The sequence below is a fragment of the Cetorhinus maximus genome, chromosome 13 (assembly GCF_964194155.1).
Source record: "Cetorhinus maximus chromosome 13, sCetMax3.hap1.1, whole genome shotgun sequence".
Classification (NCBI taxonomy): domain Eukaryota; kingdom Metazoa; phylum Chordata; class Chondrichthyes; order Lamniformes; family Cetorhinidae; genus Cetorhinus; species Cetorhinus maximus.
Genome location: NC_135891.1, coordinates 110,312,934 through 110,340,462, shown reverse-complemented (window position 1 = coordinate 110,340,462; position 27,529 = coordinate 110,312,934). Strand labels below are relative to the sequence as shown.

Sequence of the window (27,529 nt, the reverse complement as noted above, 5' to 3'; positions counted from 1 at the left end):
TTCACAGAATCATGGAAAGTTTACAGCACAGAAAGAGGCCATTTGGCCCATCGTGCCTGTGTCAACCAAAAAGCGAGCCACCCAGCCTAGTCCCACATTCCAGCATTTGGTCTGTAGCCCTGCAAATTACAACAGTTTGGGTGCACACCCAGGCACTTTTAAATGAATTTGGTTTCTGCCTTTACTACCCTTTCAGGCAGTGAGTTCCAGACCCCTACAACTCTCTGGATGAAAATGTTTTCCTCATCCCCCCTCTAATCTTTCTACCAGTCACTTTAAATTTATGTCCCCTAGTCACTGAACTCTCTGCTAAAGTAAATAGTCCCTTCCCATCCACTCTACCCAGGCCCCTCACAATTTTGTACATCTCAATCAAATCTCCCTTCAGTCTCCTCTGTTCCAAGGGCAACAATCCCAGCCTATCCGGCTTTCCTAATAGCTGCATTTTTACAGTCCCAGCAACACCCTCGTAAATCTCTTCTTTACTCTGTCTGATGCAATAACATCCTTTCTGTAATGACGTGGCCAGAACTGCACACAGTACTCAAGTTGCAGCCTAACTAATGTTTTATACACTTCTAGAATAGCCCCCTTGCTCTTATATTCTATGCCTCCGCTAATAAGTGAAAGGATTCCAAAGGCTTCAAAGGGAAGATGCGAGTTGCTATGATCTGAATGCATTTCCCAAAAAGATGGTAGAGCCAGACTCAATAGTAACTTTCAAAAAGGAATTAGATCTAGATCTAGATGAAGGAACTGAGGGCATCCTGGCTAAGTTTGCAGATGATACAAAGATAGGTGGAGGGACAGGTAGTATTGAGGAGGCAGGGAGGCTGCAGAAGGATTTGGACAGGTTAGGAGAATGGGCAAAGAAGTGGCAGATGGAATACAATGTGGGGAAGTGTGAGGTCATGCACTTTGGTAGGAAGAATAGAGGCATGGACTATTTTCTAAATGGGGAGAGAATTCAGAAATCTGGGGTGCAAAGGGACTTGGGAGTCCTAGTCCAGGATTCTCTTAAGGTTAACTTGCAGGTTGAGTCGGTAGATAGGAAGGCAAATGCAATGTTGGCATTTATTTCGAGAGGACTAGAATATAAAAGCAGGGATGTGCTGCTGAGGCTTTATAAGGCTCTGGTCAGACCACATTTAGAATATTGTGAGCAATTTTGGGTCCCGTATCTCAGGAAGGATGTGCTGGCCCTGGAGAGGGTCCAGAGGAGGTTCACGAGAATGATCCCAGAATGAAAGGCTTAACATATGAGGAACGTTTAAGGACTCTGGGTCTATACTCGATGGAGTTTAGAAGGATGAGGGGGGATCTGATTGAAACTTACAGAATACTGAAAGGCCTGGATAGAGTGGACGTGGGGAAGATGTTTCCATTAGTAGGAGAGACTAAGACCCGAGGTCACAGCCTCATTGTAAAGGGAAGACCTTTTAGAACAGAGATGAGAAGAAACTTCTTTAGCCAGAGAGTGGTGAATCTATGGAATTCATTGCCACAGAAGGCTGTGGAGGCCACGTCATTGAGTGTATTTAAGACCGAGATAGATAAGTTCTTGATTGGTAAGAGGATCAAAGGTTACGGGGAGAAGGCGGGAGAATGGGGTTGAGAAACTTATCAGCCATAATTGAATGGCGGAGCAGACTCGATGGGCCGATTGGCCTAATTTCTGTTCCTATGTCTTATGGTCTTATGTATGCAAGCTCCCCTCCAAGCCATACACCATCCTGATCTGGAACTATATCTTTCACTGTTATTGGGTCAAAATCCTGGAACTCCCTCTCTAACATCACTGGTGGGTGTACCTGCACCAGGTCAACCGCAGAGGCTCACCACCACCTTCTCAAGGGATGGACTATAAGTGCCGGCCTTGCCAACGGTGCCCACATCTCATGACAGAACAAAAAAAAATGTCTTGAAAAGGAACAATTTGCAGGGTTATGGGGAAAGGACAAGGGCATGGAATTAATTGGATACCTCTTTCAAAAAGCCAGCACCAGCACAATGGACCAAATGGCCTCCTCCTGTGCTGCCTCATTCTATGATTCAAAAAGAAAAGGTGCCTGAATGCTGACAAACCTGACCAAAAAAAAGATGTAATTTGTTCAGTATTTAGAATAAGATCATGTATACATCCTTTACACAGGTGTCTATGATTTTGTTATAAATAATTAAAAGAAAGATCCTATACTCCGAGAATCTATTCATGAAATTAATGACTAACTATGGTTTAATGGATGACATTTGATTAAGAAGCTTTCTGTCTTTCACCTGTTGAACCAGAATTGGTTTCTTTCCAAATCCTTGAGTTGAGAAAACATCGTCTTCAAGAAAACATGGTGGGTTAACAATTATTTCCTACTGCAAGTTGCCAAAGACAGCGGAGATAATTTTAGAAGTTTTAGTGATTTGAGGAAAGTTCCCCAGCGGAGTTAGAATTATTTGGCAGTCATGCAGGACGCCTCTTCAGGGGCTTTCAGGTGAGGAAGAGCCTGCCACACCTTTCTGTGCAATCGCACTGTTACTTTCACCAATGCGAAAATACCGCCAGTAGGAGCTGTGCAAATAGCGACAGATATATAACAAATCACTCTACCGTGAGAAATAATCACCACATTTTTTACATGAAGATTTGTACCATCACATGGAGGTCCTCTGCTGTCGGTCCTATGGCCTCAATTGTCTCATGGTTGCTAGCAGAACGCTTGTAGAGCACTTTGGTACCAGCGACATCATATTCTCCAGGCCAGTCTATAACCCAATTCCCATTAATCACATAGTGATTTTTGCCATTTATTAAGGCTGCAGGCAGAAAATAGAATCATTGCAATGAAAAATGCAGTCACTCATAATCAATGTAATCAAAAATACAATTATCCATAATCGTAGCACTGCATACCGACCACTAATATACTACACTATGGGATTGGGCAGTGAAATGGGTTAGACATGACTGGGATATGGAATTAAATGAAGTGCAGACTGATGGGATGAAAATCTTCTCTGCTTAATGAACCATGGTACAAAGCCATCCATAATGCAGCAGGAAATTGGCAACCTCTTCTCAGAAAGGTCACAGGTTGTCCGGTGCAGGAAATGGAGAAATGCCAACCAAGGTGGGAGGTTGTCTGAGGTCCGAGATGAGGCATATGTTTGGTGCAAAGTTTTTCTCTACAGCTAGACAGATTGGAGCTGACCTTCAAGTGGCAGCAGGGCGGAAAATTGGAAATTTTATCCAAAAACATTTGTATTCGATTCTAAAAATCTTGATACCTTGAATGATACTTTAGTTGGGAGATGGAGTTACAGTTTCTAATATACATATTTAAGGGTTTGAAGATACTTGAAACTCAGTTACCATATTCCCTCTCAAGGGATTTGTTTCCCCTGATTCTATAACTGATGGATGGATGGTGTAAACTGTGGTCATTTCTATTGGGGTCACCAATGCCATCTCATAGACTGGGCGGTGCACGTAACATAGAAGGGGCTTTCCCATGGTTCAGATCTCCTATACCACAAATATTTTCCTCCATTTCAGATTATTCCACTTATATTGAGCGAAATGTCACAGCGTGATGACATTGGGACGTTCACTCAACATCACCTTGCGCGATTTTACGCCTGATCAAGTTGGGCGTGCGCCCCATGCGTGGGACGTAAAATCTTGCCCTAAAACTCCAAACTCTGGTGACAAGCGCTCGCCAAATGCTTTCGCCATTTGGCATTACTTGGTTGTTTTGCTCACTCAGTCGGCCAATTTAGAACTTGTACCAGATAATAACTCAGGAAGCCATTGGTGTGGAACATGGGAGTGAGGAATTAATGTGTTGGCTGAAGAACCAATCGATTAAGACCCATATGCGACACCTGACAATTTAATGAGGTAACCTTGAGGAAATATAATCTCATGTTTTGGGATTGCCAGTATTTTCCCAGTCCACACTGGAGATCCAGGATTTCATCCCAGTGTGAATGGCAAACAATATTCCACACTTGCAGTATCAAAGGGATCAGGGAATGCTCATTAGCTCATTACAGCGTAGGGAATGTTTTGTTGTCTGGTGGCCGCTGTTCAATCACTTGTGAGCTTAATCCTTAATTCACCACTTGCATTTGGTGGACACTTTGCTTTCACTGTCCATGGAACAGGTTGTAGCCTGCTCAGGCTCAGCGCTGTTACCACCTAAAATGGCAAACGGGGTCTTATTTATGTCTTGGCACCCCTATTTCATTATTAAAAAGAGCCTATTGCCTGAAGCAGGCAGGCGTTTTGGACCCCTGCCAGTAGGCCCAGTTCATAATGGAGCCAATGTTAATGGGACGATAAGACTATCAACTCCATTTTGAAACTGTTACCGTCCATTATCCATGCAGAAGTGTTGGAATGCCTGATTACCATCGGAAGGACTAATGGAACTCCAACAATGAGGTCATGCACTGTCACCACGACCGTAAAGTTTTGAAGACCATGGTACCCTATAGCACTTAGAAAATGACCGCCCATTACCGCCAAAGGCAAAAATTGACCTCTCTCTTAAATTGGCAGCATATTTGTGCACCCACAGTTTCATGGGCCAATGATATAATCATAAGGATGATATAACTCCCATCATCAGCATTCCTATAACATAAAACTTCACTATTTTTCAAGTAAGAGCCACTTTAGCAAAAAAACTGCAGTGCGAGAGCCACATCGACCACTAAATTATCATTCCTTACTACTCCAGTTAATCACTTAGGTCGACAAAATACACAACACCAACGATTGAATACTCTGCTAGCTCTATGGTGGTTGCTATGATAATACAACGGTTACTATACAACGCACATATTTAGATATACTTATCGGCGCACATTGTACCATGTGGTCAATGTGACATGTAAAGAAGGCTGACGTTTGATAGGCCCAGTGCACATTTTTTAATGTTAAAAATAAAATAAATAGGAATATGATGCTGGGTTGGGCCCCAGCTCGCAGCGACTCTCTGAGGATAAAGCGGCTACTGAAAATGGATGGATGGAATCAGGGAGTCGCACTTAGTGTCGACGGGAGCCGGCGCAGGATCGAAGGCTTTGCAATGAAGAACATTGCCTTAGAGGGTTGCGGGATGATATAATAGTTCAAAGAGAAGGCTGCCTTACTGAGAGATGGTTGGAGGGTGAGACAGTTCTGAAGGTCGAACAACGTGGGCCTTATGCACTACACCACAGGCAGCGTCACCCCACCCCCGACCCACCAACATCTCCCCTCACCGCCACCGACCCCAGCACCCCCCACTCGTATCATCCGTCGTTGCTTTGTGATTTTTGTGGTGTTTTTAAATTAATAATACACTGGAAGCTTTTCCAGCTTAGTTTCAGAAACAGAGATCAGAGCTAATGAGATTGCCCAGGAGGCACAAGGACCAGAGACCAGAGACCAATAATAAAAACAAACAACTTTTATCGCTTTCTACTAATGCTCAGCAGGATTGTTTACTTCAGGGCAGCAGAGTATGAGACAGATTGGGGAACCAGCACTGACTTCTGTGATAAATCAGCCAGAGGGGCCAGGGAATCATTTGAAAATCTCATTCGACTAATATCTACAGCTAATTGCACAACCCAGAATATGTCCAGTAAGAAGCATCCTGGGAAACGCCAGCCATGAGCTGTGATTTTACATCCATGGACATAAAATCAGAGACTCCATTTCCTCACTGTGACTTACTCCCACCCAGGAACTCCAGGTTGTAAATTCACCAAAGCATGTTTTGCCATCCGCACAACTGAGCTTCGAATACTTTCGGATTACCAGCCTTAAAGTGGTTCTGAATATTTGGTAGTGGTGTGTATGGTTCACTCAGAGACTCAAGGTTGCTGTGGCAACAAGCACTTTTACATGCATGTTGTCGTCTGGAGTTATGGTTAGTGGTGGTGGCAGAGGCTTCAACTTTGCTTCCATCACATGACTGACCAGGAATCTCTCCCACTCTTACCGCCTGCCTATTGTTACAAGCACATACATAATCCTCAGCCATCAAGTCCTAGGGATTTGAACCTGGAGCTTCCGGTTTAGAAGTAGGGATGCTACCCACTGCACCAGAAGAGCTCTCCAAGTTGAATGCTTACCTCCAATAAAATCGAAACTTATTTCACAGGCCTCCTACTTGAGCTGCGATCTCAAAACTGTAGAACTCCTTACCTTCCTCAACCTTTCCTTCCTTGAACAATCCTCATGCTTTTTGAAAAAAAACCCATAAATTTGTTGTTTGCATTTCTGAATTATCTCATCTGTTCTCTTCTTCTCAGCCTTGGGAGTAAGTCCGATACCATGGGCCTTGGTCTTTCACCTGTCTCATCGTTAAAGGGAAACTTCCTCTGTTCAACACTAAAATAACTTAGGAACTAGTAAATGCAATCATGGATATCAAAAAAAACTTGCATTTATATAGCACCATTAATGTGGTAAAACATCCCAAGGCACTTCACTGGAGGTCATCGAACAAATTTTGGCACTGAACCACATTAGGACCAAAATCTTGGTCAAATAGTTTTAAGGACCAGCTTAAAGGAGGAGAGAGAGTTAGAGGCAGAGAGATTTAGGGGGTAAATTCTAGAATTTAGGGTCCAGGCAGCTGTAAACTCCAGTATTATTAAGGCTTCTCTTGAATCTAAACAACAGAGCCCACCAATTCCAAATTTTGTTTTTTTTTTCAGAAGCATCTGCTGAACCTCTGTGGAACTGCAGAGCTGGACTCTGGGCTTCACAATACGTGATCACTTATTTCACTGACAGCTCTGCGATAGACTCACAACAGGCCCCTTGTTCTGGCAGTAAGAAATTTGACTTATTAATCATACATATTTCAAAACCACTAATTACTACTTCCTAAAAAAACATGATCAGTAGTTGGTGGTCTGATAGCTCATGTGGCTGAGTGTTACACTCCTAACCGTAAAGGTCATAAACTCAAGGATTGCTTGAATGCCCAATCTTATTTATGCTAATATTTTCAGTTTGTAGTATAGGGAAGTCAAGTATTTTGTTCCTCCATGGTGGACACTAGAACACTCCTCCTGCACCACAGTTGTCCCCAACTGCTAATATTTATCATGTAACAACTCTCATGCATAATGATTCTATTTTTAGTTGAGCCATTGATGCAAACTTTGAGATGTCATAATAGAAAATACAAAAGGAAAAGCTGGCATTTATGTAGTGCTTTTCGCCACCACTGGATGTCTCAAAGCACTTTACAGCCAATGAAGTACTTTTTTGAAGTGTAGTCACTGTTGTAAGGCGGCAGCCAATTTACACACAGCAAGCTCCCACAAGCAGCGATGAGGTAATGACCTGACAGTCAGTTTTTCGGCTTAATTGGGGGATAAATCTTGGCTAAGACACTGGGGAAAACTCCCCTGCTCTTCTGCAAATCAGTGGGACCTTTTACATCCACCTGATTAGGCAGATTGGGCCACAGTTTAACGCCTCATCCAAAAGACGGCACCTCCAACAATGTAGCACACCCTCAGGCCTGCACTGGAGTGTCAGCCTTGATTTTTGTGCTTGAGCCTGGAGTCAGCCCAGAACTTATAAGAGTGCTTCACACCAAGCCACAGCTGGTATCATTTTAATCAATCTTAATGGCTGGTCAAGTACAGCTGTGGCTCAGTTCATAGCACCCTCACCTTTAAGTCAGAAGGTTGTGGGTTCATGTCCCACTCCAGGACTTTGAACAAAAAAAAAAAGTCAAGATCTGTGAATGTACTCGAAAGAGTTACACCTGAACCTGATATCGCACCTTCATCGGAGCGAAACGACCCAAAACGCTTTGTAAAGGGGCTGCACGAGTTGACAAAAGGTATGGTTGAAGGGGCGAATTCTGATGAGGCTTTTGAAGGTAGGGGCAGACGTCGCAAAGGGAAGGACTTTAGGAATTCCAAATGTAGGGACATGATAGTGGGAGGCCCTACCACCGTGCTCAGGGCTCAGAAGGGCTGCCAGTTAGAGCTGCAGGTTGCAGAGGCAGAATGAAGTAAAACCTTGAAGAAGTTTGTAAGTGAGGATGAGGGTTTTGGAATCAATGTGTTGGGGATGGGGGTGAGGTTGGTTGGTGAGATAAGTGAGTGAAAGTTAGTGTGGGACATGAGGCAAGCAGTGGATGTGTTGGATGTGTTGAAGTTTCCTGAAGGGACTAGTCCTGAATTTAATCCTGTGTAACTGAGTGGGTTTTGAGTCAGTTAAAATCTTGCCCATTGATTTTGTATCACTCATCACTGTAACCCCACAAAACATTTAAATAATAAAAAAAGGTTGGGGACATCATAGAATACGATCAAATATACATATATGTGTATAATATATATATAAAATATATATAATATATATATTTTTATATGTCTTTCGGATATCCTAAAGAACTTCACAGCTAATAATTTATTTTTAAAGTGTAGTCACTGATGTTCTGCAGCCAATAAGCAGACAGCAAGATCCCAGAAACAGGAACTCTATTGTTGCTGTTGTTGACTGAGGGATACATATTGGCCTGGGCCTACACCGGGGACAGAATTTTACACTGCCCTACCATGGGTGCCTTTCCCATCACCTACCCACTGGCCCCCAACCTTGCCAGTTTAAAAGGTGGTGCCCGAGGCCTTGGATAGTTTGCCCACCCCCACACCAATTGAGGCCCTTAAGGTGCCAATTAATGGCCACTTCCAACCGTGCCGCAGTTTCTTAGCTAGCGGGAGGAGGAGTGGGTAGACCAGCAGGTAATTCTACTTAGCCCTTGGGTGGGAAAGGGGGTGCCTTCTTTATGGACCTCCTTTTCCAATCGGAGGCCACCTGCCAGGTCTGTGCTCCTCCTGGGAGCCCCCTCCCCAAACTGGCCTCCGTTCTCCGGCCCCAACCGTTTTGCTCCCTATCCTAGCCAAGAACCTCCCACCTCCCCCCCTTCACCCTCCCCCCCCAGCCCCCTGTCACCCAAATCCCCAATATCCGCCTCCTGGCTCTTTTTGCTTGGACTGGATGCAGTCCCAGCAGTGGCCACCACTCCTGGTGGCGCTGCTGGGACTAGAGAGCTGCTGGCCATCTGATTGGCCTGCAGCCCACAGAGGCAGGAATTTCTCCCCAGCTGGTTGGGGGGGTGGGGATGTTGGTGGTGTGTAAGTCTCACCCTGAGCTGCCTAACTCTCCTCTCAGTGCTAAATGGCTGCAGCGCAGCCTGGTGGAGGCAGGATTTAGGGTGACTTTTCCACCAGTCTGGCAGTAAACTGCACTACCCTGCCCTGAAATCCTGCCCTGGGTCCCAGTCCCCTAACACCGTCATTAAAGTTCTCATTCTCATCTTTCAAACCTTTTATGGACTCGCTTGCTCCCTCCCTACACTTCAGGCCTACAGTTGCCCTCACGAAATCTCAGAATCCTTCCCTAATCCCCTCCGCCTCCAGCTTTTCCTTTAAGACTATCTTTAAAACTCACCTCCTTGACCTTGCTCATCCCTCTTAACATCTCCTTGTTGGGTTTGGCATCCAATCATTTCTGATTACAATTCTTGGGCTGTTAGGTTATTTGACTATGGGGGCATCATAGCTGAGCTTTGACATCTGCACGGGCACTTACCTGTCAGTGTTAGGTAGACGCTGTTAAAAGTGGGAATCCTAGCTGATTCTTCACTGCCTAGCCCAAGGCTACTGGAGATAAGTGCAACACCAGGAATACAGTTCTGGCTGAAATCAGCTAACTCAGTACAAGGGAAATGGCAGCTAACTTGGCATGTACTGCTGCAGTAACCTTTGTGCTCTTGTAACTGAGAGGTTGACTTACCCAGGTAGTTCCTGCTGTTGTCTGTAACTTTGATGTTAGTGGCTCCTGCTGGGATTATAGTTACATTATTGTAACCAAAGTAACCTAGGATTAATTAGAGAAAAAATAAATCATTAGTCTCTGGTACCAATTACTAGGTGTATCACTGTTCTGAAGTTGGGAAATTGCAGAAAGTGATGGTTTATTACGCAAGTATTAAAAACGCGTTTTACAGAACGGCGCAAAACATTTAAATCATAAAAAAAAGAAAATTTCTGTTGGGGACATCATAGAATACGATCAAAGAGCCATAGAATAGGACTATAAAATTATAGAATACTATATAGAAGCTTATAACAAAGAGAGAGGCTATACAGCCCATCCTGTCTGTGCTGGGTCTTAGCAAGAGCAATCCAAAACTAATCCCACTGCCCTGATCTCTCCCCGTAACCCCTACGTTTTCTCTGCTTCTAATATTTGTCCAATTTTGCTTTCTAAGATCTCTGCCTCAACCATTCCCTGTAGCAAAGTATTCTATGCTCCAACAACCCTCTGTGCAGAGAAATGTGTCCAATTTGCGATCCCTACTCTATTGTGGCAACTTTAAATTGGTGGCCTCACAGAAATTCCCCCGCCATTGGAAATCGTCTTAATCTATTCACGGTATCAATACCTTTCGTAATTTAACATATCATTATTAAATCTCCTCACAGACTTCCTCGCCCCCCACCCCCCCAGAGGAACTAATCCCAGCATCTCAGGTGGCTCCTTATATCCTCTTGAATTCTACTCTGAACCTTCTCAACGGCCTTCATAACTTTTCTATCAAGGGGCACCCAAAGCAGTGACTGTGCAATAACTTTTATTTTAAAGTTTAAAAGTTTTTGCTGACATAACAGAGAAGTACTTGATAAGAGGCAGTTGAAGATACAAATGAAAACATCACAGGCAATCACCTCAAGGCTGAAGTTCAAAAACACTGGCAGACAAATTCTTAAAATTGTGCGGCTCAGAGGTAAAATTTGAAAGAGTAATACGACTATAAAAAAAGAGACCACTTTTCAGTTATTTAAAGATGAACAAGAGTTAAGATTTCTGATTTCCAAACACCACGTGATCTGGAAAAGTGTACCGAGAGATGAGTGGCCACTCATCAGTTCTGATATTCAATGAAAATCTGGCCCCAGGGAAAGAGAAAAACATAGTAATACTGGAAACACACAGCAGGTCAGTCAGCAGCTGTAAAGAGAAAAAGGCCCTGAATGCAAATACCATCCTTTATACTCTCTGCAGATGTTGACCGAACTGCTGTGCATTTCCAGCAGTTTTTTTTTAACTTCAGGTTTTCACTCCGGCAGAGAGGGTCCACGCTGTTGCTCCCGTGTCCCACAAGCGATTGCGTGTTGCCCGTAGCCTTGCGGCACCAACAGCAATCCCCGACTCATGCTGTAGTCAAGACACAAGGGCATTCACCCATCGAGAATGTCAGGGCAATCACCAGAAGAGGGGAACGCCGATCGGTATACTCTCCGGACCAGGATGCACGAGTCGTTCCGTCCTCCGCAAACACCACAGACATCCGTTCTGGCCTTTGAGCCGAGGATCGTGTCACAGCCTACACTCTGCACAGCGAAAGAAAGCGGAAACAAAAAACATGTTACTTCCAGTGAGTCAGTAAGGTTACAGTCAGCCGACGGTGCAGGAATCTTATGTGGAAGGTGAGACAGATGGGAGGGGTATGTACATGCCTTGGTTACTCTGAAGGGCCTGTTTCATGTTCTGTGCACAAGGTTCCACTTGTAGGAAACTGGTTTCCCCCTCACCCATCTCAGTGTAAAGGCTCCTGTTTATGTCTCGCACTGTGCTCAGTGTTGTGTGAAGCGTACAGAAAACACACGCGTAAGAGCTAATTCTGCGACTGCAGCAGGGAGCTATGCTTGGAGGGTGCACAGGGGAGAGAAATGAACCCCAACATGTTGTAGCCCTAACTCTGACCTGTGCTCGCTTGGAGTCTGTTCCCCTATCGTTGGAAGCATTGGGATTGCTGGATCAACCCTACAGGAAGATCTCCAGATTCAGCCTAGTTTAGAATTGCCCCTGACTGGCTAAACTAGAAATATCATGCCTTGCATGGAACACAAGTCACCCAGACCCATCCCTCACCACAGAATTAGTTGTTCTCAGCCTGGGTGGCAGTGGGCAAGGCCCTACACTGGCCTCAGTGCAAAAAACCCAGCCCTGCTTCCTGGATTCCTGACTGATGTCCAGTCAGTCCTGGTGAAGACAGGATATGTTTTGGCTAGTGCTGCCTTGACAGTTGAATAGCCTGTAGACACACTGCCTAGGCTTGCATAGTGCCACCTGAGCACAATACAGGAGGGGTGTTGAGGGCTGTAGAACAGTTCCTCAGTCAATGTATCTCCTAAATTTTTTCCAGCCTGTGTATTTTGAATGCATGGTATCTTTAAATTATTTTGTGCAGCAGCGCACATGTGCTATCTTAAAGGGGAAATGTTATCTTAAAGCAGCCTGTGCATTAGCGCATGGCAGTGCACAAACAGGGAACACTGAACTCAAGAGAATTCAGGAACTTAAGAAGAAGAATTGGGGATGGAAAAGTACCTGGAACATTGATTAGCAGTTCCTTAAAAAAAAGTTTGGAATTAAGTGTTTTTGATGGTGTGTCTTAATGGATTTCGGCAAGCAGGAGAATGTTTAGACGGGCTATTTCCATTGAGAGGTTTTGACGTTATTTTGTTGGGGAGTTTCCAGGTAAGTGAGAATCAAGCTCTGAAAACACTGACATGAAGATAGCTGCAGTGGGGGTGGTTGCACTGCAGGAGATACAGAAAAGCACATCCTAACATTGGCCACAATGGCAGCTTTAAACAGTGATTGTTATGAGCTTAGAGAATGGCAGTTTACCCTAGGCGCACCATCCCTGTATTCTCAAGGAGTCCACATCACTGACACTCCACTGACAATAATGTAACCTGTTGTCCTCAGTCTGATCAGCAGCTGTTTATTCAATGCCTTCGCTAAATCAGTTTTCTGTTTATATCATTTTCTGGGAAACTGCTCACCAGACATTGCCCATTAATACACATATCAGTTGAGTCAGGGCTACACCTTGTCCCATCCAGAACACGACCAAACATGTAGTAGAAATTCTTCCCTTTGGCTAGGCAGTTAAGGTCACATTGATTGGGAGCTGTTGAACAGAAGATTAAGAGAGTAAGGTTCAAGGTTCAAGCTCACATAAATCTCCATAACAACAGCAAATGCACTAAAGCAAACCCCAATATAACAGATAGATCAATGATAGGCATAAAACAAAAATTGTTCTTAGATTTTGTGAGTGTTGGTACGGAGAGGGTTAAAACCTTTTGATCAAAGCTTTCTGCAGAGCACCCTTCAGTCTCGTCTGTCCCTGCTACTGGATTAAGAACATAAGAAAACCTGGATAGAGTAGGAGAATGAGACATTAGAGGAGTTTAAAATACATTTGGCTGTGGGAGTTGGAATGTCAGAGATATGAGCTTTGCTCATCTTTTGCTGTTCCTTAAATACTGTTCTCATGGGGTCAGTATTCCACTGGTCATTGCATGTTGCAACATTGTAAATGTGTCTGTAAAGATTTCCTGTGCTCTGTATTTCTGGCAAAATCGTAAATGTGTTCTTTTATAATGAGTTTACAATCTTGCTAGAGATAATGACCAGAGAAAAAGTTCACTGGTACATTTACAACCTCGCTGGGGAGGGAATTGTTACCCCAAATGATACAGCTGTAACTTAGATAAGTTTTAATGCACATGACCACTAGGGCACTTAATCTGCTAGTTTCTCCACTTCTCTGAAAACTACCAAAGTAATCTCAATGCGATAATTTAAGACAGGTTTTGGTGGATGACTATTTGTAGGAATGGGACTTTTTAACCACCGTGTGTACAGGATTTACATCATTATTACTTGTACACTAGATTAGGCGTACAAGAATTGTATCATTGTTAGTTGCACACATGATTAGGTGTACAGGTGTCCGGAACATAGGAACAGGAGTAGACCATTCAGTCCTTCAAGCCTGTTCTGCCATTCAATGATATCGTGGCTGATCTACATCCTAACTTTATCCATGCACTTTAGTTCTGTGTCACTCTAAACCCTTAGCTAGCACAAAAAATCTATCAATCTCAGATTTGAAAATTGAGCTAACGTCTACTGTTTCATTTGTGGGAGAGAATTCCACACTTTGCCCATCCTTTGTGTGAAGAAGTGTTTCTTAACGTTATTCCTGTCTCTGATTTTAAGGTTATGTTCCCTTGTTCAATTCAACCTAGAGGAAATGATTCTCTTTATCTACCCTATCAATCCCTTTCAAGATCCTAAAAACCTTGATCAATCACCCCTTAGCCTTTGACATTCCTGGAAGTACAAGCCTAATTTATGTAATCTCTCCTCATAATTTAGCCCTTGGATCTCTGATACTTAAAAAAAAAAGTCATTCATGGGATGTGAGCATCACTAGCATCATTGCCCATCCTTAATTGCCTTTGTTCAGGGGGCATTTATAAGAGTCAACCACATTGCTGTGGGTCTGGAGTCACATGTAGGCCAGGTAAAGATGGCAGATTTCCTTTGTTAAAGGACTTAGTGAACCAGATAGGTTTTTAATGATAATCAGCAATGGTTTTGTGGTTACTATCAGAGTTTTAAATCTTGATTTTTACTGAATTCAAATTTCACCATCTGTTATGGTGGGATTTGAACCTGGGTTTCCCAGGTCATTAGCCTGGGTCTCTGGAATATTAATCCAGTGGTGATACCACTATGCCACCACCTCCCTGGTGAGTGTGCATTGCGCTCCTTCCAAGGCCACTGTACACTTTCTAAACAGATTATCACTGTTATCATTATCATTGTTATTTGAATACTAGATTAGGTGTACAGGCATTGAGCCATTATTATATGTACACTAGATTAAGCGACCTCTGAGAGTATCATTGTTCTGATAGCAAGTTATCGAAACCCATCTGAGAGGTTCCCTAATTCTCTGTCCTCTTAAACAAGACGTTAGTGTCAATTGAATTAGTGCCCAAGTCCATGTCACTTGGATTCCAATGATTTCACTGTGCTGTAACTGTGGACAATGTTCTGCACTTACCCCCATAGAATGGCAGCCACTGGTGATTCATCAAATTGCCCTGGATTGGTTTGTTGTTATAGAGAGAACATTGCATCTTTCGGAAATCAATGGATCCTAGAGGGCAGTCCTATGAAAATTGTGTCAAATTACTGTTTAAATCGCTAACAAGAACATGGTCGCAAACCCACACAATAAAAATAACTTGCATTTTATAAAGCCTTTTATATATTGTAGAAAAATGTCCCGGAGCTACTCGCAAAGGCCTAATCAAGAGCCAGAATTGACATTGAACCAAAGAAGGATACATTAAGAATGGTGGCCACAAGCTGGGTTGAGGAGGTGGATTTTAAGAGGGTTCCTAATGGAAGAAGGAGGCAGAGAAGTCGGGGGAGGAGGTGATTAGGGGAAGAAATTCCAGGGTGTGGGGCCTGGATCGCTGAAGGCAAAGCCACCAATGCTGGGACAAAGAGAGGTGCATTAGCAGTTATAGTCAGAGGAACTAAGAGCTTGGTGCTGGGGAGGAGAGTGCTCATGGTTCAGAAAGCAGAATACCGCAGATGCTGGAAATCTGAAATAATGACTGACAAAGCTGGAAAAACTCAGTGGGTTCTGACAGGATCGGCGGAGAGAGAAACAGAGTTAATGTTTCAGGTCTGTGACCTTTCATCAGAACTGGGCAAAGTTAGAAATGTAATAGGTTTCGAGCAAGGGTGGGTGGGGCAAGGACAAAAGGAAGGTCTGTGATAGGGTGAAAGTCAGTCCAGTCTTTCGGACTCAACATTGAGTTCAACAATTTCAGACCATGATGTATGCTTCACTTCATTCCCTTTCCTTGTTTCGTTTATTTTTAGTCAGCAACACACCTGCTCTAGGCACCTCTTTGTTCTTTTTCTTGCTCCGTCACCATTCACTTTGGCCCTGTAAAATAACTCTTGGGGTCATTTAATCTTTCCTGCCTTTCACTGTATCACAATCCTTCCTTCTGTCCTTGTCCCACCACCCACCCCCCTTCCTCAAAACCTATTACATCTTTAGCTTTTCCCAGTTCTGATGAAAGGTCACAGACATGAAGCGTTAACTCGGTTTCTCTCTCCGCAGGTGCTGCCACAACCTGCTGAGTTTTTCCAGCATTTTCTGTTTTCACTTTAGCATTGACGGCTGCTAGAGGAGATTACTGAGATAGGGAGAGGTGAATCCAGGGAGGGGTTTAATCATGGAGATGAGAATTTTAAACTTAAAATGCTAGCGGACTGGGAAAGAATGTAGGGCACGGTGAATGAATAGGATTTGGTGGGGGTTGGGGGGGGGAATAGGATAAAGACAGCAGAGTCTTGGACAAGCTAAAGGTCACAGAGAATCAAGGCTAGAATAGCATTGGAACTGTTGAGTAAGGAGGTGACAAAGACATGGGTGAGGGCTTCAGCAGCAGATAGGCTGGGATAGGTTTGGAGGTAGGAGATGCCATGGGAGGTTGAAGTAGACAGTTGTTCTTATGGAGAGTAAGGATTAAAATCCTATCTTGGAGTCATAATGGATGCTGGATAAGTGAATTGGGATGGAGTCCTTTCGAAAGATCTGAAGAGCGTTCAGTGCTGCCAATTATCCATCAGAAATATACTCACCAGAAGGTTACATGCTCTGTACTGCCGCTGGTCCCCTGGACAACCCTCTGTATTAGAGAACCTGACAAGTGAAAACAAACAAACTGAAGAGCTATTTGATTCCTTGAAGGAGCAGAGTCAGATTTCTGTACCAAAGTCAAACTTCAAACTATTGGGTTGTCACAATGACAAATTCACTCATGAGCTTCTTCTCAATCTGGGGCAAGGATGTAGAATGAGATTGTGACAACAATGACAACTTGCAATTATATAGCATCTTTAAGAATGTCCCAAAGCACTTCGCAGGAGCATCATCAAACTTGACACTGAGGCTCTTAAGGAAATGGGTTCCACCAGGGCAACTCAGCTCCTGACCTCATTATAGCCTTGGTCCAATCATGGACAAAAAAGCTGAACTCCAGAGGTGAGGTGAGAGTGACTATCCTTGACACCAAGGCAGCATTTGACCAAGTGTGGCATGAAGGAGCCCTAGCAAAACTGGAGTCAACGAGAATCAGGGGGAAAACACTCCACTGGTTGGAGGCATACCTAGCACAAAGGAAGATGACTGTGGTTGTTGGAGGTCAATCACCTCAGTCCCAGGGCATCGCTGCAGGAGTTCCTCAGGGTAGTGTCCTAGGCCCAACCATCTTTAGCTGCTTCATTTGCGACTCCTCAGATACTGAAGCAGTCTGAGCCCATATGCAACAAGACCTGGACAACATCCAGCATTCATTATGACTCCAAGATAGGATTTTAATCCTTCCTCTCCATCAGAACAACTGTCTACTTCAACCTCCATGGCATCTCCTACCTCCAAACCTATCCCAGCCTATCTGCTGCTGAAGCCCTCACTCATGTCTTTGTCACCTCCTTACTCAACAATTCCAATGCTGTTCTAGCCTCGATTCTCTGTGACCTTTAGCTTGTCTAAGACTTTGCTGTCTTTATCCTATCCCCCCAACAAATCCCATTCATTCACCATGCCCTACATTCTTTCCACTAGCATTTTAAGTTTAAAATTCTCATCTCCATGATTTTTCAGACTTGGGCTGATAAGTGGCAATTAACATTTGTGCCACACAACTGCCAGGCAATGATCTCCAACAAACCAACCATCTCCTTTGATATTTAATAGCATTACCATTGCTGAATCCCCCACTATCAACATCCTATCAATACTGACCAGAAACTGAACTGGACCAGCCATATAAATACTGTGGCTACAAGAGGAGGTAAGAGGCTAGGAATCCTGCGGCGAGTAACTCACCTCCTGACTCCCAAAAGCCTGTCCACAACCTACAAGGCACAAGTCAGGGGTGTGATGGAATGCCTCCACTTGCTTGGGTGAGTGCAGCTCCAACAACACTCAAGAAGCTTGACATCATCCAGGACAAAGCAGCCCACTTGATTTGCCCCATCCACCGCTATGAACATCCACTCCCTCCACCATCGACTCACAGTGGCAACATAAGATGCACTGCAGCAACTCACCAAGGCTCCTTTGACAGTGCCTTCCAAACCAGTGGGCTCTACCACCTAGAAGGACAAGGGCAGCAGATGCATGGGAACAGCACCAGCTGCAAGTTCCCCTCCAAGCCACTCACCATCCTGACTCGGAAATGTATCGCTGTTCTTTCATTGCTGCTGGGTCAAAATCCTGGAACTCCCTCTCTAACAGCACTGTGAGTGTACCTATGGACTGCAGTGGTTCAAGAAACGGCTTGTCACCGCCTTCTCAAGGGCTATTAGGGATGGGCAATAAAAATATCGACATAGACAGCGACACCCACATCCCTTGAAAGAATGAAAAAAGGAAATATTAGGACAGGTGACCAAAAGCTTGATCAAGGAAGTAGGTTTTCGGGAGTATATTAAAGGAGGACAGAGAAGCTGTAGGCTTAGGGAGGGAATCCTAGAGCTTAGGGCCTGGGCAGCTGAAGGCACAGTCACCATCAGTGGAGTGATAAAAATCTGGAATCCACAAGGAACCAGAATTGGAGGAATGTGGAGATTTAGGAGGGTTGTAGGACTGGAAGAGAATACAGAGAAAGGGAGGTGATGAATGACAACTCCTGCACTAAGTTGTTCACTGCATCTTGAATTCCAAACAACTTTTAAATAAAACTTTTCTCCTCTCTGCTCTTGAAGGCAATGACTTGTGCTGGGGTTGACGCTGCACTATTGATGCCAAACTTCCTTGCAACCATACCCCCAGGCCATTCTTAATATATGATCCTGGACGGCGAGTATCTGAGCTTTTCAACCTTGTGAGGTCAGCACAGTCCAGGATTCCATGGGTGCTGTCCTCCTGGATACATTCCCCATTCCAAGTGACTATTCTACACATGTAACTCTAATTCCTGACTGGGAGTTATTCACTCATGACAGGCTGTCATGATCCCTTGCCTGGCTCCATATCCTGATTGTCTAGTAAAACTGGAGATGAAGAATAGTGCAGACCAAAAGTAGAGAGCTATGCATTGATATATCACCCTTCACAACCTCAGGACATCCCAATGTGCTTTACAGCTAATGAGGTACTTCTGAAGTGCAATCAATGTTGTAATGTGGGAAGCACAGCAACCAGTTTGTGTGTAGCAAGCTCCCACAAACAGCAATACGATAATAGCTGGATCATCTGTTTTAGGGATGTTGGCTGAGGGATAAATGTTGGCCTGGGGAAAACTCTCCTCTCTTTTCTTGAACAGTGCCAGGGGGTTCACTTACGTTCACCTGAGGGAGCAGACGGCAACCTCAGTTTAATGTCTTATCCAATGTGTGAGACAAATCATCAGATCAGAAAATGAATGCTGGCCAGTCCATTTCCCTAGTGAGCCACCTTGGAGAGAGCTCACTTTCATTCTCATTTCAAAATCCCAAATTAAAATTCCATACGAAAACTTTGCTCCAAACCAGATAGAGGATATGATGCGGTATAAAATGATACCAGGTCGTGAACTCAAGACCTCAGGGAGTCATTCACTTCTGTTCTTGAAACACAATCTACTGAAAAGCTCTGGTGACATTCCCCCCTTTAAGAGCTTTTTTTGCTAATTCTATGAACACTTCAATTGAGAATTATCCCTCTGGTTATACCTTACTCTCCATCACATTCACAAAAAAGTTACAGATTTTTGCAGATGTTATTTGAAAGAAATTATGTGCACAGTTTGAATTCTCAAAATAGTTTTCCAAAGGGATATTAATCAGTTCATTAATCACTGAAATCACCATTACTTCCTTTGGGAAACAACAAAGTAGGTAATTTAAATTTATTCTTCAGCTTATACTTCCATGCTATGAAACAATTCAAGACCAAGTTAACCCTAAAGTCACCGGACTCTGTTCTGGCTTAATTCTACTGAAATAGTGGAGATTGGAAAAGCCTGGACTTGTATCTCTGGCTGATGCATTAAGCAGTTTACGAACATTATTTTCCAGTTACCTTGTCCCTCTCCTGATAGCACGTTGGGATTCGGTTATACCAACACTGATCATCATTTGGCACCTCACACAAGCCGCCATTCTTCATCGGATAATGATCAGGAACTGGAGCCCTGGCTGATTTTCCACCCCTCTCCAATCTAAGGCACTGAAGTCGATTATAGGACCTTAACCAACTTCTTAAACATCCACTCCCTCCACCACTGGCACACCCCTGACAGCAGTGTGCACCATCTATAAGATGCACTGCAGCAACTCACCAAAATTTCTAGGGCAACAGCTCCCAAACCTGTGAGCTGCACCAGCTAGAAGGACAGGGGCAGCAGGCACATGGGAGCACCATCACCCCCTAGTTCCCCTGACCCACCCTGACTTGGACATATTCCTCTGTTCTTCCTTCATCGTTGGGTCAAAAGCCTGGAACTCCCTTTGTAACACCACAGTATCTTCACCACATGGACTGCAGCGGTTCAAGAAGGTGGCTCACCACCACCTTCTCAAGGGCAACTAGGGATGGGCAATGAATGCCAGCCTTACCAGTGATGCCCACATTATGAGAATTAATGTTTAAAAATACATTTAGAAAATGGAATGCTTCTATCTTAATAGCTCATCTTTAGTGACCAACTGAAATTTTCAATGGCTCCAAATTGCTGCAAACCCAGATTACTTTGTGTGGTTAACCCTTTTCTTCATATATCAGTGTGATAAATACAGTAAAATAATCAAAGGGCTATTTTACAAGCCTGTGATGGGTAATAGGAGGGGATAAACATAGGATTAGTACTAGAAGCATAAAGGAAGCATCGATTTTTTTCATACAAAGGGTTGTCTGAATATGAAGCTATTGAAGTTGAACTAATCATGACATTTAACACAACTTATATTTATAGAGTAGCTTTAACATCATAACATGTCCCACAGCACTTTACCAGAATATTATAAAACAAAATATGACACTGAGCCACATAAGGAGATATTTGGTCAGATGTATCTAGGTGTTCCCACACCATGTAGACTGCAGCGGTTCAAAAAGATGGCTCACCACCACCTTCTCAAGGGCAATTAGGGATGAGCCACACATGCCAGCCTTGCCAGCGATGCTGACATCCAATTAAAGAATAAAAAAAACTTACCAAAGCTTGGCCAAAGAGGTATAGGTTTAATGAGTGTCTTAAACAAGAAAAGCGAGGTGGAGTGGTGGAGATGTGTTGCAAGTATATTCCAGAGCTTGGGGCCTAGGCAGCTGAAGGTGTGGCCACCGATGGTGGAGTGATTAACATTGGGAATGCTCAAGACATCAGAATTATAAGTGCATAGATATCTCAGAGGGTGTGGGGCTGGAGGAGATTACAAAGATAGGGAGAGGTGAGGCCATGGAGGGATTTGAGAAAGACAGTAAATAGCAAAAGGTACAAGAGAAAGGACAATGAATTGGGATCAGAGAAGATCTTTCCGGTGGGGAAGGTAGCATCAGCACAGATAGGAATAGCTTCCTTATGGACAATCTGCTCCTGTTAATTCGGAGACAACTTTCTTGAGTGTTTAAGGTTGAGAGGTGATCTAATTTAAAATGATGGAATGATTCAACAAGGCAGATACAAAGAAACTATCTCCTAAGGTGGAGGTATGAAGAATAAGGGGGTACAATCTCAAAATCAAAGGTAGGCCTTTCAGAAGTGAAATCAGGGAGCACTTTGTCACACAAAATATAGTGGAAATGTGGAATCCTCTCCCCCATAGGTTGTGGGTGCAGATTATACCATGCTTTTGTGACATTTTTGCTTGAATTCTCACCTCATAAAAGGACAGACTGCTTAAAAAAAGTCACTATTTCTCTCTTACACAGCAAGCAACTTAAAATGCCAATTTGAAAATCTGTTCTTTTTTACTTTTGTAAACATTTTTAGGTTCCAATCACAGGAGCTGAAACATCTGGAAAATGATTTGCCTTGGCAAAGATTTACCACTCCCATTGACCCAAGATGACACATAGGAGTAAGTAGCTGCCAAACAACTTAACGGCTGGCTTCTTTTAGTAGTGCTATTACACCTTCCCTCACTGCTATATATGCAGGCTCTGAAAATTTGGGTGGCAGGAAGTTGGATATAGCGTTGTAGAAGGGTTCGCAGGCTCCACAAATTCTGACAGGGACTGCGACATGAATGCTCCTTCTATGACCCAAACTTACCAGTTAATTGGCCAAGTGTATAGGACATGACGCAATACACTAACTGAAAAATTGGGCTGTATTTTACGTGCCCTCATCGGGCATGTTTTCGGTGGGGGCTGGGGAGCACATAAAATAGGACAGGTGCCCACCGCACCACCTTCCTGCCCGCCCATGAGTTCACCCCTATAACATGAAATTGACAACTCACCATCCATATTTAAATAAATAATTGTTATGATACAGCAGTTGGTAAAGGCTGAGCTGTTTGAATCCCAGAGGGAAACTTGAACAACTGTCATAACCTATATTTTTAATTGGTATGTTTGAGGTGCAGATCTTAATTCAGGAATAAGACCACCAAGCCTCAAGAGGTGTTTTATATAAAACTAAATTAATCATTTATTAATTTAACAACAAATTAAACACATACACATGTCTACAAATTACTACCATAATAACTTTTAAACAAATCCCCAAATTAATCACTCCCAGGTATATCTTCACCAAGCCAACAATAACCTATAGACTTTAAACAGACACCAGGCAAAGCACATTTGACCTTGCGAATTCAAAATGAGCTTCCTTGCAATTTGGTTCCATTGCAGACACAGTTGTAGGCTTACAGGCTGGTTAGATCTTAAATGCCTCTTACTTACAGACACTAACTCCTTTCTGTTTATACCTAGCTTTTCCTTTGAATGTAAATTTTCCATTGTATTCCTCGGGTTTTGAATTTTACCTCTCCTAACAATAATATCCTTTCATTCCACCAGTGTTATTAGTAAACTGAAAAAAAACCCCACATTGCTAGGCGTCTTCTAGCTAGGTGCAAGATTTTACTCCCACTCTTGAATGGTTTATTCAACAAATGCAAATTCACTCTTTACCTTCTATCCTCCTCACTGTTTACCCAATTAACATCTCAAACTATTATACACCAAAGCACCAAGACTAACTGGCTTTGATCCAATTAAGACACACACAGTCAAACACATAGACACAGGCCCTGCTACAATTCAATTAAAAGAATAATTTCCAACAACATTATAGACATAAATGTCTTTTCTTGACAAGCCAATTGACCCTGATAATACACTGCCCATGCCATAATATGGTTGGCGGGCAATTGGGCAGGAGTGGACAGTGCTTCGGGAGGGGGGAAGTGCTCCTAAGGTAGTATGCCCCCTTTCTTCCAACCTGCCTGCTCTCTAAAACCAACTATCCCGACTCCTCCTGCATCCCCCCCCCCCCCCAAACCTGCCCAAATCCTCCCCACCCAATACCCTGGACTTACCTTGCCTAGGGATCCATTAGGCCTTCATCTTGGAACTGGTCGCAGCCCCGCAACGCCCACTAATGCGCTCTTGGTGCTGTTGGGATTGATGGCCAATCCGATTGGCCGGCAGCTCCCAAGGGCAGGCCTTCCTCCCCAGGGAGGGGTGGAAGTCCCACTGGCAGGCCATTTAGTCTGCTGCACTACTTTGTGGCTGCGGGGTGGACTGGTGCGGAGCGAGTCAGCTCCACTTCGACTTTGCTCCCAGGGGCTGCGTGGATTGGGCGAGCCTTCTGCATTCCCTTAACATGCAGCCCTTTATTACTATTGGGCAAGCATGTCCACTCCTCACTCAGTTTCAAATTATCGCAGTGCACAGTTTCTCCCACCAGAGGACACTGCGTTGTAAATACTCCAGGAGGTTTCTAGTGTTGGGAATGGGCCACTGTTGCAGTGCAACATGGAATGTGTTAAATAATGTCACTGGATTAGCAATCCAGAGGTCCAGGCTAATGGTCTGGAGACATGGGATCAAATCCCACCACAAATATTATAAATCCAGTTAATAAAATGTGGAATTGAAAGCTAGTCTCAGTATTGCTGACCATGAAACTATCATCAATTGTTGTAAAAACCAATCTGGTTCACTCACTAATGTCCTTTAGGGGAAGGAAATTTTCTGTCCTTACCTAGTCTGGCCTGCATGTGATTCCAAATCCACAGCAATGTGGTTGACTTTTGTCTGGCCTCTGAAATGGCCTAGCAAGCCACTCAGTTCAAGGGCAATTAGGGACGGGCAACAAATGCTGGCCTTGCCAGTGACTCCCACATCCCATGAAAGAATGAATAAAAAAAAAATGTGCACAGTACAGACAAAAGTTCTGGGCACGTACCTCAAACAGTGCCTGCTCCGGAATGATGCTCCTCCACCACACGTGCTAGAGCAAGCACTCCAGCTACCCCATGGTGACCACTCATTGGACCAAATTTGACGTCGCTGACGCACTCTGTTCACCCACTGAGGTCGTCTTGGCTTCTGATTCGCAGCCTACTTGAGAAAACAGCCATAAATAAAACTATTGAGTCAATCAATACACCCAAGCTGAAGCTTTGAAGTCCATTACATCAGTAGTAATTGATCTACCATAGTTAGTGTGCCCTTTAAAAGTTATATTTTTGTGCTTGTCGAGGTGGTAGTGGGTATTAGCCGAGCCTTCACCCTTCTGCATCCTGTGTCTGCGTTCAGGTCAGGTCGAGCAGGAGTAAGATGAATGGTAAATGACTGAACCTGACAGCATGGAAGGAGGCCATTCAGCCCATCATGCTTGTGCTGGTTCTTTCAAAGAGCTATTCAATTGCTCCTACTCTTCTGTTCTACCGTAAGATACCATAAGACATAGGAGCAGAAATTAGGCCAATCGGCCCATCGAGTCTGCTCCGCCATTCAATCATGGCTGATAAGTTTCTCAACCCCATTCTTCCGCCTTCTCCCCGTAACCTTTGATCCTCTTACCAATCAAGAACCTATCTATCTCCGTCTTAACTACACTCAATGACGTGGCCTCCACAGCCTTCTGTGGCAATGAATTCCATAGATTCACCACTCTCTGGCTAAAGAGGTTTCTCCTCATCTCTGTTCTAAAAGGTCTTCCCTTTACTCTAAGGCTGTGCCCTCGGGTCCTAGTCTCTCCTACTAATGGAAACATCTTCCCCACGTCCACTCTATCCAGGCCTTTCAGTATTCTGTAAGTTTCAATCAGATCCCCCCTCATTCTTCTAAACTCCATCGAGTATAGACCCAGAGTCCTCAAACGTTCCTCATATGTTAAGTCTTTCATTCTAGGGATCATTCTCATGAACCTCCTCTGGACCCTCTCCAGGGCCAGCACATCCTTCCTGAGATACGGGGCCCAAAATTGCTCACAATATTCTAAATGTGGTCTGACCAGAGCCTTATAAAGCCTCAGCAGCACATCCCTGCTTTTATATTCTAGTCCTCTCGAAATAAATGCCAACACTGCATTTGCCTTCCTAACTACCGACTCAACCTGCAAGTTAACCTTAAGAGAATCCTGGACTAGGACTCCCAAATCCCTTTGCACTCCAGATTTCTGAATTCTCTCCCCATTTAGAAAAAAGTCCATGCCTCTATTCTTCCTACCAAAGTGCATGACCTTACACTTCCCCACGTTGTATTCCATCTGCCACTTCTTTGCCCATTCTCCTAACCTGTCCAAATCCTTCTGCAGCCTCCCCGCCTCCTCAATACTACCTGTCCCTCCACCTATCTTTGTATCATCTGCAAATTTAGCCAGGATGCCCTCATTTCCTTCATCTAGATCATTAATGTATAAAGTGAAAAGTTGTGGTCCCAACACTGACCCCTGCGGAACTCCACTAGTCACCGGCCGCCATCCTGAGAAGGGCCCCCTTATCCCCACTCTCTGCCTCCTGCCAGACAGCCAATCTTCTATCCATGCTAGTACCTTGCCTCCACCACCATGGGCTCTTATCTTACTGAGCAGCCTCCTGTGCGGCACCTTGTCAAAGGCCTTCTGGAAGTCCAAGTAGATAACATCCATTGGCTCTCCTTTGTCTAACCTACTCGTTACCTCCTCAAAGAATTCTAACAGATTTGTCAGGCATGACCTCCCCTTGATGAAACCGTGCTGACTTTGCCCGATTTTACCATGCACTTCCAAGTATTCTGAAATCTCATCCTTAATAGTGGACTCTAAAATCTTACCAACGACAGAGGTCAGGCTAATCGGCCTGTAATTTCCTGTCTTTTGCCTCACTCCCTTCTTAAACAGGGGGGTTACATTAGCGATTTTCCAGTCCTCTGGGACCCTCCCTGACTCCAGTGATTCCTGAAAGATCACCACTAACGCCTCCACTATCTCTTCAGCTATCTCCTTCAGAACTCTGGGGTGTAATCCATCTGGCCCAGGTGATTTATCCACCTTCAGACCTTTCAGTTTTCCTAGCACCTTCTCCTTGGTAATGGCCACCATACTCACCTCTGCCCCCCCGACTCTCTTGAACTTTGGGGATGTTACTCGTGTCTTCCATTAGTGTTCTTTCACTATATCTCTGCAAATGTTTCTTTTTCAAATACATATTCCATTTCCCTTCTGAAATTTACTATTGAATCTGCTTTCACTGCCCTTTCAGGTAGTGTATTCCAAACCATAACAATTCACTATGTTTAAAAAAAACCTCTTCATTTCCCCTGTTATTTTACCAATTACCCTTAAATCTGGGTATTCTGGTTTCTGAATTTCATGCTAGTGGAAAGATTACCTCCTTATTCACTCTTAGCAGAATGCCCCATTATATTGAACACCTTTACTAAAACTACTTCTAATCTTTTCTGCTCTAAGGAAAACAAACCCAGCTTTTCTTGTCTCTCCACATAACTGAAGCCCTTTATCTTTGTTCCTTTCAATCAGAACAACTGCCTTATTTACCATTTCTGAGGCCAGTGCTGTCCCAAGCCATATTTCCACGTAGCAGCTATCTTCACGACCAGAGCCGTCATCTTCACACTGTTTCTGTGGGTATAGCACTGGGACGTTGTGCTCTAGCATTCAGCCATAAATCACCTAGACCATCTAATGCAAGCAATAAACATCAGAGGTGCTGGGAAGCTAAGGTTCACAGCCAATGTGACATGGTCCTCTGCCCACCATGAAGATAGAAGCTCATCCCGATAGTTACTTTAAGTTAGGAGTGTCTTGTTTGATAAATAAAATTAAAAAGCAAAGACAGCGATGAACATTTTAAAGAGGGTTTATTGAAGAATACAACCGATATGGGATTTATCTCCGAATGTTCCACTGATACTCGTATAATGGGGTGTTTTTCTTTTGTGCTAATACACTCATGCTAATCCCACACAGCACTTTTATGAAAGGCGTTGGAAGGTGTACAAATGAAAGCAAAACCATTATTGGTAAAATGTGATCAGAAAATTTTCAATGCCAGTTCTCCTAAATGCTCAAAACTCCAGAAACAACGTAGATAGTACCTCTGGCACAGTAAGATATCTAAAGACACTTCACAGGAACATTCCCAGACACAATTTGACATCAA

The 27,529-nt window shown here is 43.8% G+C and overlaps 1 protein-coding gene across 1 annotated transcript in view; it reads right to left on the bottom strand.

The window, feature by feature from the left end:
- Positions 1–27,529, bottom strand: part of LOC144688939 (ADAMTS-like protein 5) — a 118,663-nt gene that overhangs the window by 10,781 nt on the left and 80,353 nt on the right. The window contains exons 3-9 of the mRNA XM_078555992.1: positions 24,328–24,482; positions 16,562–16,622; positions 14,958–15,066; positions 12,880–13,007; positions 11,295–11,418; positions 9,818–9,901; positions 2,645–2,808 (exon numbers count right to left, since the gene is read on the bottom strand). Coding sequence (XP_078412118.1) covers positions 2,645–2,808; positions 9,818–9,901; positions 11,295–11,418; positions 12,880–13,007; positions 14,958–15,066; positions 16,562–16,622; positions 24,328–24,482 — 825 coding nt within the window. The remainder of the gene's footprint in view (positions 1–2,644; positions 2,809–9,817; positions 9,902–11,294; positions 11,419–12,879; positions 13,008–14,957; positions 15,067–16,561; positions 16,623–24,327; positions 24,483–27,529) is intronic.